The sequence below is a fragment of the Polypterus senegalus genome, chromosome 4 (assembly GCF_016835505.1).
Source record: "Polypterus senegalus isolate Bchr_013 chromosome 4, ASM1683550v1, whole genome shotgun sequence".
NCBI lineage: Eukaryota > Metazoa > Chordata > Cladistia > Polypteriformes > Polypteridae > Polypterus > Polypterus senegalus.
The window spans coordinates 186,660,840-186,675,070 of NC_053157.1; the positions used below are offsets into that span (position 1 = coordinate 186,660,840).

The 14,231-nt window shown below is 35.7% G+C and overlaps 1 protein-coding gene across 2 annotated transcripts in view; it reads left to right on the plus strand.

The window, feature by feature from the left end:
• The window catches only part of LOC120527867 (C-terminal binding protein 1), a 443,475-nt gene that overhangs the window by 195,193 nt on the left and 234,051 nt on the right, over positions 1 to 14,231 (plus strand). For both annotated transcript variants that reach the window (XM_039751777.1, XM_039751778.1), the window contains exon 2: positions 2,411 to 2,580. In XM_039751777.1, the coding sequence (XP_039607711.1) occupies positions 2,556 to 2,580 (25 nt within the window). In that variant the 5' untranslated portion in view covers positions 2,411 to 2,555. The remainder of the gene's footprint in view (positions 1 to 2,410; positions 2,581 to 14,231) is intronic.

The following is a 14,231-nucleotide window of genomic DNA, read 5'->3' on the forward strand; positions in this document are numbered from 1 at the left end:
GTTTGGAGAAAGGAAAACACTGCATTTCAGCATAAGAACCTTATCCCATCTGTGAAACATGGTGGTGGTAGTATCATGGTTTGTGCCTGTTTTGCTGCATCTGGGCCAGGACGGCTTGCCTTCATTGATGGAACAATGAATTCTGAATTATATCAGAGAATTCTAAAGGAAAATGTCAGGACATCTGTCCATGAACTGAATCTCAAGAGAAGGTGTGTCATGCAGCAAGACAACGACCCTAAGCACACAAGTCGTTCTACCAAAGAATGGTTAAAGAAAAATAAAGTTAATGTTTTGGAATGGCCAAGTCAAAGTCCTGACATTAATTCAATTGAAATGTTGTGGAAGGACCTGAAGCGAGCAGTTAATGTGAGGAAACCCACCAACATCCCAGAGTTGAAGCTGTTCTGTACAGAGGAATGGGCTAAAATTCCTCCAAGCTGGTGTGCAGGAATGATCAAAAGTTACCAGAATCGTTTAGTTGCCACTCACAAATATGTAATATTCAATCATTTTCCTTAATAAATAAATGACCAAGTATAATATTTTTGTCTTATTTGTTTAACTGGTTTCTCTTTATCTACTTTTAGGACTGGAAAGAAAATCTGATGATGTTTTAGGTCATATTTATGCAGAAATACAGAAAAAAATTATAAAGGGTTCACAAACTTTCAAGCACCACTGTGTATGTATGTGTGTATATATATATATATATATATACATACAGTGTGTATGTGTGTGTGTATATATATATATATATATATATATATATATATATATATATATATATATATATATATGTGACGGACAGCCGGGTCCCATGCCCGGCCGGGACGCCTCTGCTGCATATGTCCCGGGGGAGCCACCATGGACAGTGCAATGCCTCCCCCGGCGCGCCTGGGGCCAGCCTCCTTGGCCGTGGGTCCTTCTTCAGTCTCCCCCGTGGCTCCATGGGACATGGAGTCCACCACAGCCCGGTTGGGAGATGGGGTGGCCGCTAGGGAGTGCTGCGGAGAGCCAGCCTCCACTTTGAATGACTTACCAGCCCCACCCGGAGGTGCAATAAAGGCCAGCTGGTCAGGCACCAGGAGCACTTAAGGTGGGCTATAAAACGGGCCAACCTCCCTTCATTCTTGGCCAGAATTGGGAGGAAGAGGACGAGGTTGCCTGGGAGGAGTGGTGGTGCCAGAAAGGGTTGGTTATAGTTTTGTGCTTTGTGCTTTGGAACTGTGTATTGCCAGTGGGTCATGGGGAAGACATGCCTCTGCGTGGTCTGTGCCGGGTCGGGTGCTATATAGCGCCTTTTACTATATATATATCTATATATGGTTAGGTGTACTGAAAGAGGTTGAAAATAGTCATTCTAGTGTATTTTCTAGGTTAGGCTTTTCATGTATTGTTCATTACTTACAGGTCTCTTTTTGAAAAATGTGTTTTAAGCAGCTTCATCTAAGGACTTTTCATGTATTCATATTTCTCAGGCCAGGATGGAGATTATTTTTTGTTAGAATTTTTTTCTCTGTCACAACGTTTCTAGAAAATAATCTTTTCTTTCAGCATGTACTGTTCTAATTTTAATTGGCTAAATTGACGCCTTATTTAGTTTAATCTTGACATGCAATAACTCTTGGATATGCTTGCTCTCTATACTACAGATTAAATTTGTTTCACTTATTTACATTACTGAATTACTTTATTCCTTTGATAAATTAGGTAAGCATCTCTGCATTTCTTTAGTAGTGTGGATATTTAAGTTGAAATTAACTCTTACAAGGAAATGACTTCTTCATGTACTGTAAAGCAGTTAATCCGACATTTTGTTTTTCTTTTTCTCTTACCACTGTATCTCAGGGTATTTTTGTAACATCCTGGAAAGTATTTTGAAACGTGCCAACTGTTATAGAAAAAATATCCTTTCAAGATATTTATTATTTTCAATTTATGTATCGTGGTTCCCCATGATTCTAATATTGAATGAGCATGTTTGGAAAATGAATGAATAATTAAATTGAGATGTACAATGGTGTAGATATCTTCATTGCTCGTTTATATTTTAATTAAAGCATTTGTCTACCTGGATGATGCACAGAATATATGTTTCTTTAAGTATAATCATCAATAATTAAATTTTTTTGTTTTGCTCACATTTCACAATGAAGTGCTTAAGTTAAGTTGGTTATCTTTAATGGTAGATGTAATGTTGAAGGTCTCTTTCTGATGTGTTTATGTTTTGTGGGAATATATCAGTGTTGTTAATTTGGTAGCTGTCACAATGTGTTTGTAAGTAAGTATGTTATGTGCTCCAACATGTGAACTGAATTTTTAAGATACTGATCTATTTTTCAAACAGTTTGTTTCACCACTTTTTATTTATTATGGATGGTTTTGTTTTTTATGTTTTTTCTTTTAGTAACATCCCAGTTGTAAAGCTGCAAGAACAGGAACCACAGGCAATATTTGCTGTCTTCTGAGAGGACAGCATCGCACACGGCCCAAAAAAACGTGACTGGGGTGTTGGCAGTGACATTGTACACCATTGACTGCAGGAAGCAGACATGCAAAACGGCCAGCCCTTCAGAGGTAATTTACAGACACCTCAGCAAAGGGCAAGAGTGTTTTCTTGTAAAAGACAGTCAGTAGCTTGCCTACTTGCTCACAAGCGAGGATCTTTGATTTGCTGATATGCAGTGTTTATGTTATAGTTCCAGCAGTTAGACTACTGTGATTAACCTGTGCTATACATATACACTATGAAAGGCTTTTAAACCCTAGTCTGTTACTGCTGATTTTTATTTTTACCAATGTATTAATCAGATAGCAGTTAATTTAGTTAATTGATAGCCATGCTTAATTAGGTTAAGTTAATTTTACTCAACATCAGTTAGGAATACCATGCTGTTTGTATTCAGTTTGTCAAATGATTGTTTTTGTATATGGTGCTATTAACAGCTTGTAGCTTGAAAAGGTACTTTATAGTTCATAAAAAATTACAAAACCATATAATAAATACCTACTGATTACTAAATACCACAAAAAATCAAAGGTGAAACCATAGCACTGACTTAAACTTATCTTACAAATCTAAATAGATATTCAGTTACATCCTGATTAGAAAACAGTGGAACACTTATATTCATTCATTTTTGTTTTGATGGTTAATGTTTGCTAAAGCTGACTTCTTTCCCTTGTCAAATAGTGGCAAAAGAATTAAAAACACTACTGTAAAGAAACATATGTGGGTAGCATAATACTGAATGTGCTGGATTACATTAGGAAATATGAGTGGCAAAGTAAAGCAGGAAATATCTTTGCAATTGTACAGATAGTCTGTGCACAGCAAGAATATTCCATTCACAGGTTTCAGGTGTTGCTGGTCTAATTCAGTACTTTTATTTTTTGTTGACTTTGTTTCCACTTTAATGCTTTTCTGAGCTTATTTATCTCTGTTTGTGCTGGCTATTTAATAACTTTTTTCAGTTTATTTTTTTGTTTTTAGAATGTCTATTGGATTAAAACATGATCAAATTTCTGAGAAGAAATATGTTTCTGCTCTTCCTTTCCACTATTTTACATAAGCAGCCTGCAACCCAATATACAGTTAGGTCCACAAGTATTTAATGACACAATGTTCATTATTTCTGCTCTGTACACCACCACAGTGGATGTGAAATAAAGCAATGATTATGTGATTGAAGGGTACAGTTTCAGCTTTAATTTAAGGGTTTTGCCAAAAATATTGTATGAGCCCTTTAGGAATGACAGCTATTTTTTTCTGCATAGCCCCCCATTTCCAGGGGCTTAAAAGTATTGGGACATTTGACTGACAAGTTGTTCCATATCCAGGCTAGAGCAGTTCCCTCATTATTTCATTAAGTATTAAGTAGGTAAAAGGTCTTGAATTGATTGCAAGTGTGGAATTTGTTTTGGGAAGCTGTCAGTGTGAATTCTCAATAAATATGCACTCCAAAGAGCTGTCAATGCAAGTATAAACAGTCCATCATTAGGCTGAGAAAACAAAATAAACCCACCCAATATCAGAAATCACGAGGAGTGGTCATATAAACCATCCGGTACATTCTTACAGAGAAAGAATGTATTGGTAAGCTCAACAATACCAGAAGGTCTGGAAAACCACAAAAGACAGCTATTTTGGATGATTTCAGTATTCTGTCCTTGGTAAAGAAGAACCCCTTCACAGCATTTAGCCAAACCAAGAACACTTTCTGGGAGGTAGGCCTATAATTGCCAAAGTCTACAATCAAGAAAATACTTTATGAAAGTAAAGACAGAGAGCTTACCACAAGGAGCAATTCATTGGTAAACCTCAAGTACAGGAAGGACAGATTAGACTTTGCCAGAAAGTGCGTCCTGGTCTGGAACAGTTTTCTTTGGACAAAGAAAACTAAGATAAATATATACTAGAATGTTGGAAACAGAAGAGTATGGAGAAGAGACGAAATGGCTCATGATCCGATGAATACCACATCGTCTGTGAAGCATTATCGATGCAGTTTTATGGCATGATCATGCATGACTGTGAATAGAAGTTGTTCACTACTGTTAATTGATTATAGGACTGCTGACAGAAGTAGCTGGGCTATACTATCTGCTCAGATTCAGTCAAATGCTGTAAAACTGATAGGATGACGCTTCACATTACAGACAGACAATGAGTATACTTCGATAACAAACCAAGTGCTTTTTAACTCAAAGTAGTGGAATATTCTTTAATGGCCAAGTTGATCAATTGATCACAATGGCAGAAAGACAATGAACATGTAGCACCTGAAGACCACTGCAGTAAAGGCATCGCAAAGTGGAAAAAACTATGGGTTCCAGGCTTAAAGCAGTCAATCACTGTAAAGGATTTTCAACCATATATTTGAAAATGATCATTATATTTATGATTATGTTAGTTTGTCCAGATACTTTAGAGTCTTTGGAAATATGGGGGCTATGCAGAAAAATGGCTGTCATTCCTAAACAGCTCATCTATATATATATAATTCACTAAAGGCACGTAAGACACTGAGCGCAAGCAAGACAGTGAGGGCATGCAACACAGTGAGCGCAAGCAAGACAGAGCCCCACCCGCCAACTCTAAGACCATGGGATACGCTCGACAGAGCCCAGCCTGCCAACTCTAACCATCCTACCGCATCATGGGATACACATGACAGAGCCACGCATGCCAACTGTAACCATCCTCCTGAGTCCAACGTCACTCTCAAGGCACGCAACAACTCACCAAACACAACCTCAGTCGCTTTTGTCTGTGCAAAAGTCCACATGCACCTGTGAGCCATGTAGACTTTACACCGCACGCAAGACAGAGAGCCACGATTGCCAACTCACAGAGCCCTGCCCACCAACTGTAACTAAGGGCAAGCAAGACAGAGAGCCACGCCCCCAACTCACAGAGCCCTGCCCACCAACTCTAAGACCATGGGATACGCACGTATTTAGTGTATAAATGGATATAAATAATTGCATGTAAACGATTCGCCAAAATCTGTTGTATGTAAACGATACTGTTTAAGACATTATTGTTTTTTCATCAGAAAACCCGGTTTCCACATCTAACTGTATTAGTTTAAATGGCACTTTTACCACTCGCAGTAGGGTGGACGCGCTGACTTATCGTGTTGACTGGGCAACACAGTGAATTCGGCGTCTATCTATATATGTCTGTGTTTTCTGTAGCCTGCTACAGGAAGGTACTCTCTTGACCACTGGCATTGGTTTCGCTCCTTGCTATTTTCGTTATACTGCGACGGTGGTTTCCTAAGCCTTTGTTATACTGAATTCCTTTCTCACCGTTTTCTGTTCTTATTCTTACACCGCCTTATGCTACGGCGGTCTTCGGCTAGTACAGTATATTTTAGTATACCACACCCCTTAAATTAAAATTGAAAATCTACACTTCAATCATATAATGTTTGCTTAGTTTCAAATCCATTGTGGTGACATACAGAGCCAAAATAATGAAAATTGTGTCACTTTCCAAATACTTATGGACCTAACTGTAGTTGACAGCGTCCAGGGGGCTTTATAATTAATGAAGTTACTCTTTTTCTGCTATATTCAGCTGTGTATCACAAAGGCAACAGACTTAGCTGCATTTATCAATTAAACGAAACAGAAAGTTTCAAGTAACATTAATTAACTTCACTGTTTGCTGTGTAACAGTGAACAGGTTAACAACTCAAAAGGATCATTCCTTAGGCAAATGATGACAATTTCAGGCAAGACCCAGAAGCAGAGCACAAGTTCTGTTGAGACAGCTTGGTTACTGGAGCTCGTCTAACTAGACGTTCAACTGAAGCCAGTTATTTTTGTCAGTGAAAATCATCCCATTATTTATGAGGATCCAGGAGAAAATACATACCAGTTTTTGTGCAAACTACCAATTTATATATAATTTATTAATGAGTTCAAGATATATCTACATTTTTTGGAACTCTGATGAAATTTACATAGTTATTATTGATTATTTTTTACCACTTGATACTGCTCCTTAATTATTTCAAAATAACAATGAATGACCAAAGAACTGAAAATGGTTAAACTAGTAATGTGTTCTAAAAAGATCCTATTTATTCATTTGCTTTTACAGCTGTCTTTATCATGAAGCAAATGTTTTAAATTGACTCAACAGTATAACTTTCACTCTTTTGAGTATATTCAGGTGTGGAGTTTTTTCATAACTTTATTAGTTAACCTGTTTTCCAATCTTATTGTTTTACAAAGGATAAATTATACACAGACTGGACTTTGAAAAACACTGGCACAGAAAACTCTTTATGATCTGGAAGATATGCTCCTCTAATGTTATTGTCATAAAATTTCATTACATTTTAAATATATTTAACAAGCAAATATTATGGCTTGACAGTTTGCAAAGATATTAACAGTTAAAAAATTCTGGTTAGGGTTGGTTAGTAAAACAAAAATCCTTAACAATATGACCAACTAAAAGAGTACACTCCCTGTTGTTTGTATATTTAGTTAGAAGGTTTTATTATTTATCAGTTTTAATATTTATATTTGATATTTTCTTTCAAAAAGGGATAGATGTTATTTAGGGTTGGATAATAGCAGTAGAATTTTGATATTCCTTGGTGGATCATCAAGTTTTATAGCTCTTTAAATATTTGTCATCATATGTTGAGAATATAGCATGTTGACTGCAGGTATATTTAATTGGAAACTAGTAAATTACATTGTTTTGCTATGCAAAATAGTTCCTAGGAATTTGTGTTAGTGCTACAGCAGTAATATGGGAGTAGCCACTTTTTTTTCTTTTGTGTTTTCAACATTAGATTGTTTTGGGTATTTCAAATGACCAGTCAGTTTGAAAATCATTTTATTCCAGAAAACATTATAATTGTACTTGAGCACTAGCTCCCTTAATCTTTGTGTATGATTATGATTATGTTAGTTTGTCCAAATACTTTAGAGTCTCTGGAAATAGGGGGGCTATGCAGAAAAATGGCTGTCATTCCTAAACAGCTCATCTATATATATAATTCACTAAGGGCACGCAAGACACTGAGCGCAAGCAAGACACTGAGTGCAATCACCCTGGTACTGAAGCACTTCCGAATCACATAGAAGTCCATTATAACAAGGAGCTTGTCTCCCTGCAGCACCCTCTTGTGGCACCCAGTGACCCCAACAGGGCTGCCCTGCCAGACTACGTTTCCGGTATTGCTGCCGTCTAGTGTGCTGAGGGAATAAAACTCCCCAGTAATATCTTTTCTTTTCCATGGGCTTTCCATCCATCCTTTTCGATCCTTCCTTCTGGGTGTGCTTCTTGTTTCCTCCTCGGCCGGGATGCCCGTCCAGCCCACATGGCATCTACAACAGATTTAGGAGAAAGTTGGAGTCAAAATCCAAGCCCACTAAGAAAAAAAACATATTGGTATAGAGAAGAAAATAACTGTGAAGGAGTGGAGAACTCTATTATTACCTTAGATGAAATGTGTGTAATTCAGGTGGTCTTAGACTGTAATTTCTGATGTCTGTCTGTACTAACATGAGAGCTATAGGCTGTTTAGATATTAACCAATAAAACCCTGATCTGTTAATTGTAATATGAATTCTGTGTCAAAACAGAAATCATGTGTAACAGATTCAGAATTCTTTTCACTTTCTAAAATGTTCTAATTATTATGATATAATGTTATCTGAAATTTCCATTAATCAGCGGTATCAAGAAAAAGTAATACGATTTTTATATTTTATAAAATAAATGTATTTATATATCCATGGGTATGTGCAAGTCTACAAGCAACTATTGAAATATATACACATAAGTGTACATTTTTATGCTGAAGCCGATTTCTAAAATATTAAAGAAGTCGAACTATACTTCAGATATTGTATGTTTACAATGCAGTAATATAAATAGTAATTTTTTAACCTGTTTGTCTGGTTACCTTTTTTACAAGATGGATGTTGGTGGCTGGAGCCATAATGTTACAGGTTATTTCTCTACATGAATGGAGTAAATGACTGAAGAGAGTTTGATTTTCAGGTTTTCGAGCACCATACTCAAATGAACATTGGACATGTGCTTTTCTAAAAGTATTTATAGTACTGAGCCTTTCCAAACAAGTGTATTCATTAAAAGTGGTGACAGTTGTGTTTTTTTATGTTACAATATTGAAGACAACCTCAAATATTCATAATATTTGATCATTCAGAATAAGTATTATTACAGAATTGTTTAATCCACAAGCATTAAAGCACTGAAGAATGGTTGGTAGAAACCAATGGCAAATAAAATGGCAACTTATATAGTAAACTAGCTGTGTTACTTGGCTTCTTCCTAAGCCAATGGTTATACACCTGACCTTGAACTTTAGAAACTAGCATGGAATTGCCTTCAGTTATTCTATTTGCACCAAATAATGTACTTTGAAACACACTGTTATATGTTTATATAGCACTGAGAAAATATTCTGAGTCCAGGTGTAGATCAAATACTAATAGGTTTAATAGGTCCTGGTAAGTCATCAAAAGGTTTTAACTTGATTTTTTCACATTTGCAACATATTCCATTTCAATGCACAATATAGACTTTAAACATTCATGAAAACTATAAGAATATCTTTATTAACTTTGTAATCAATGTGTTAATTATAATTAAGCCGATCATAGCAGTTTTTGAGCCAAGGCAAATGTGATTTTTGTTTTGCATTCCAATCAGACATTCCTTTGTACATGTAAATGACGTTTGAGCTACAGTATATATTGTACAGCTGCTCTGTGATTTTTGTGGATGTGTATGTGTGCATTTAACAACAGCAGCTCTGTTCACTTTTGAATTTTTGTGTGGGTTTCGAAATTGCAAATCTGTTCAGTTTAGGATTTTTTGTGCATCGTTGGCAACTGCCAACATGTTCACTTTGGAATTTTTTTGTGTACATTTAGCAACTACATCTCTGTTGCTCTTGGGATTTTTTTTGTGTATATGTAGTCACAGACCTTTATAATTGATTTTGTCTGATATTGTCTGTATGTCTTGTAATACTTTGGTCACATTAGATAAGCAAGAGAATGTACTTGTGATGTTTGGTGTTACCAATTTTGAGTGTGATCAATAATAGTAATAGATTCCTATACAGTAAAATAACCTCCATATAAAGCTCCTGTGAAGATGAATCTTTTACGTGACTGACTATTTATAGCCTAGGTTAAGGAATTTTACATATCATTTATATACATTACAACATTGTAATTGTTGCTGCATTACATAAGAAAACTTTGTATTGTGCCCGCTGCCTCACTTCTAATTTAATAATGTGATACCATATCTCCATACCTAATGCAAACATACTATTTTCACACAATGACAATAAAATAAACAATTTTCCATCCGCCCTAATGCATGTTGTACTGTGTGGAATTGATATGTTATCAATTAAAAGAGATTCCATTCTAATTGATCAAAATCAATATACAACTTGAAACAGATGTTGTGGATGTAAATAAGTTTTTATACTTTACACTTTATAGCTCAGTGCCATCTCTTTTTTTTTCTTTCTAAGACACCTTCTCTTTTTTTCATGTCAGTCCACCTTTCTGATCTGTACCACTCATCTGCTAGAGATCTTCCTCATACACTGGTATACAGCAGGGAGGCCACAGAAAGGCTGGTACTATTTCTCTCTGGGTGTCTGTCAGTGCTGTGTAGCGTGTTAACATACTATACTTGGAAGAATAATATCATGGATAAATATGGGCAAATAAAAAAGCTTTTGTGTGCTAATTTTCGGTTTTCATAACTTTTCAGATTTTAGTGTATTTAGTTTTTCTTCTGTGTTACTCCTAAATATTGATATATCAAAATGGCCTTTCTTGGAGGATACCTGCTGGGCTAGATGAACATGGAAAAACATGGGAAAAGCATGATTAGAAAACAGAGAAATAAGTAAAAAATGTAAGTGATATTTGAAAGGTGGAAATTTTTCCCATTAAAAGACTGAATTTATTATTATATACTTTGATTATACCTTTATGCAAAGTGACCTACAGGATGAGGATACAACACATTTGACTGGACACATTATTTGCATTTGGCACAAGGTGGGTTATTTGACTTGAACCATGAGTGTTATTCAATGGATCAGAAATGGAAATTATATCATAAACTTTATGATGTGCTAGCCATTTTACCACATTTCCTTCTACATCATGACTCTAGCTTGGGAATGTCTGCTAATACCCATAATTTTAATATACACTGAAAAAGGTATATAAATTAGCAGCATTAAGTGTAAGGTTAAGTACAGTAATTTAAGGTAAATTTTTCAGTATTTCCAGAAATACTTTTGTAAGATATTAATTGTGCAATTGTAAACATCTGATTTATATACTTCCACTAGCACCATAGCTCACTGATAATTTTGATAGTCTGTAGTTCACTTACATTACTGCTGTAAATAATTATTTTTTCTTAATGTCAAAATCAATGTATATTTTTTAAGATGGAAAGACTGAAATTCAGTACGTTTTACTATGAATTAATTTGTCTTGATGTTATTATAATCATTATGTATTAGTTCTATACAGAGCTCAACTGTTAATATTGAATTCAATATATATTAGGCCTATCTTTTGTCTCTACATATACATCAGTATTGGTTTAACATCCACTGATTTTATGATGCTGATACTCTTCAGAGCATAGTACATATAAGATTATCTTTCAAGTATAAATTACATCAGTTTAAAAAGTCATTCCCCTTGATTAATATGCACAGTGATGGTAATGAATTGAGTATTACCAGTATATATACTAAACAATTTCAGTGCCTTCAAAATGGTAAACGTCTCCTGTATTTATCATCCTCAGGACTGACAATAAGTCATATCTTTACAGAGCATGCATAACGTCATTTATTTACTTACTAATTTACTTGGAAGTTCACAATTTTTGATGTAGTTTATAGTTTCTTCACTGCCTGACAATCTGGCACCTGCACAGCCTGTTCCAAGTATGCCCAAGGTTTTCACTCATTAATTAAGACCATCTTTGTTTCAAAGGTCAAATATTTGTCAAGTAAAAAACTTTTACTTTCAGATGTTTACACATTTGTCTCTGTATGCCGAAGAGAGTGCTTGATACAGTGCTTTGACTGTGAGAGTTTGCAGATATTTGAGCATCTGTTTTCAAATGCACAAATGCAAAGCCAATTGCATGTCAAGCAGTGTTTGTTGTAAACTCAGTAGTGTGTTTTCATATAAAAATAACTGACAACTCTTTCTCCAGTAAGGTAAGTGAAATACTCTGCTCTCAAAAGAGCCCTCAGTTGTTACTATGGAGTGAATCATTCACTTTTTATGCAGATACGAATCTTTTCAAATCTGTCTTGCTGCTGGTAAATTTAGTTGACTTGTCAAACAAAGGGGAATTTCTTTGTGTGCATCTAAGAAATCTTCCTATTTTACACTTTTGTGTTCCTTGCTTGCCTCATGTAAGCTGTGTGAAAAGCTGCCATACTAGTTATTTGATTCTTCCACGTGAATGTATTATGATTAATGAGGTTTTTTACTGGCAGACAACTACAAAAGAGGAAAAGAAAGCTTAGGATACTGAAGCACATTCTATTTATTTCCAGTGAATTAAGTCATCTGGCTCAGCTCATGAGCAAAAACCAGTTTTTTTAAAATTTCAATGAAGTTTTACAATATTATGATCCATGATTGGTGACCTTATGTTGTTTATGTTATTGAAATGCATTGAGATGCTACTTATCTGCTATGGTCATTCATCACATTTTCTAGCCTCCTTTCTTAGCATGTTCTCCTCCCTATTCTTTTGCATTTGCCTTCAGAATCTAATGTGAGAGGTTTCTGTCAGTCATTCAAGCCTGATAAACAGGAACACAAATCATATGTGCAAATCAAACTTGTAAACATTTTAAAAGTTATATAAATAAATAAATAAATAATAAGTAAGTAAGTAAGTAAAACTAGATAAACCTAAGGCAAGCATAGTTCTGGTTATATAACATTAACAATATTATTTAAATACAGTGGTACCTTGGTATACGTCTGCTTTGGAATAAGTCCAACTTGGTATACGACCTTTGTTTGGAATACGACTCAAGTGCTAACCTTGTTTACCTCTCACGAGACAAAGCCACGACTGCCCACGAGCGTTAGTGCGCCAGTTGCTAGCATTCAGTGAACAACCCGCACTATAACTCTCTGTGAACTTTCACATGTGTGATATAGCGGGTCCACAACTCCTGTCAAAGTCCAACTTTAAAATAAATAATCACCGCGCTCGCAGCTTGGTGAAGGGGCGTGGTGGTTATATGGCTGAAGGTTGTCAGGGCGATTCGCAATGTTGGCGTTTCTCACCAAAGTGCACTTGTGAGGAACTGTCCACATTCATGATTGTTCCTGGGGCTGCTTATCTTGATAAACAGAAGCGCGAATCAGCTAGAAGGGCAGTAAAAAGAAAGAACGGACGAGAGGGTGAATGAGTGAGAGAGAGAGGGCTGCTTATCTTGATAAACAGAAGCGCGAGTTGGCTTGAAGGGGAGTAAAAAGAAAGAACGAACGAGAGGTTGAGTGAGTGAGTGTGAGAGAGAGGGCTGCTTATTTTGATAAACAGAAGCGCGAGTTTGCTTGAAGGGGAGTAAAAAGAAAGAAGCAGGGGGGCCGCCAGGTAAAAAGGCACCGGGCTTCTTCTTGTTTTTTTTATTTTTTTTATTTTTAAAGAATGCTTCCTGCTGTATTTTAACTTCGTTGTTTTTAAGAAGATTCTGATTTTATGGATTATTTATTGGAACTTTGGAGACTGCACTTTAATTTGAACACCTTGTTTTGTTAATTGTTTTAATAAAAGCACTTTGCACTTTTTCACCATCCCCTTGCTTTACCGATGAGGTTAGCAGTGAGGCACATTACTGACGGTGTAGGGTTCAAGGGCTCCCCGGCAGCAGATGGGAGCATACAGCAAACCTGCATCGTCACAACGTGATTTTGTGTTTATTTCATGTAAAATAAAATCATCGGCTGCGCAGTAAAAGTCATCATCACCTTCATCGTCATAATTTTTACTGCACAGCATATTCATCACCATCACCACGTCATATATATAGGTATGTGTACTTCGCTATACAGTAACTGTAAACTTATCTACCAATTTCATATTGCTTAACAGTTGTCCCTGTTATTAATAGAGTAAAGGGTGGGTTGTAAACAGTATAGGGAGGGTTTAAAAACGTCCAAATACACATTAAATAATTAAATAAATATGGTGTCCCTACTTCGCGGAAATTCAGTTATTGCGGCCGGCCTTGGAACCTATCTCCTGCAATAAACGAGGGATTACTGTACAGAAATCTCAGTTTAATTAATTTATTTAATGCAAGCATCTTTCAAGATATATATGTGTGCACCGTTATTTGTTCATTAATTACAAAATTTCTTGTACCATATAATTGTCAGATGAGAGTAACATAACCGAACAACTTTTTTGCCAGTGAAGTTTATATAAGTCTACATGTGTATATTATTATCTTTATAAGCCTAAATTTAAAAACCAGACACTTGTGCTCACACCACATGCAGAGAACTTAAGAGAGAGGGACAAACATCAGACATCTCTATGCTTTTGAGAAATTTGTTTCAATGTTAAAGTTAAACACATTCATTTGAAAATAGCATATACTTAATCTTTTTATTTTTGTTCAGATTATTTATAGGAA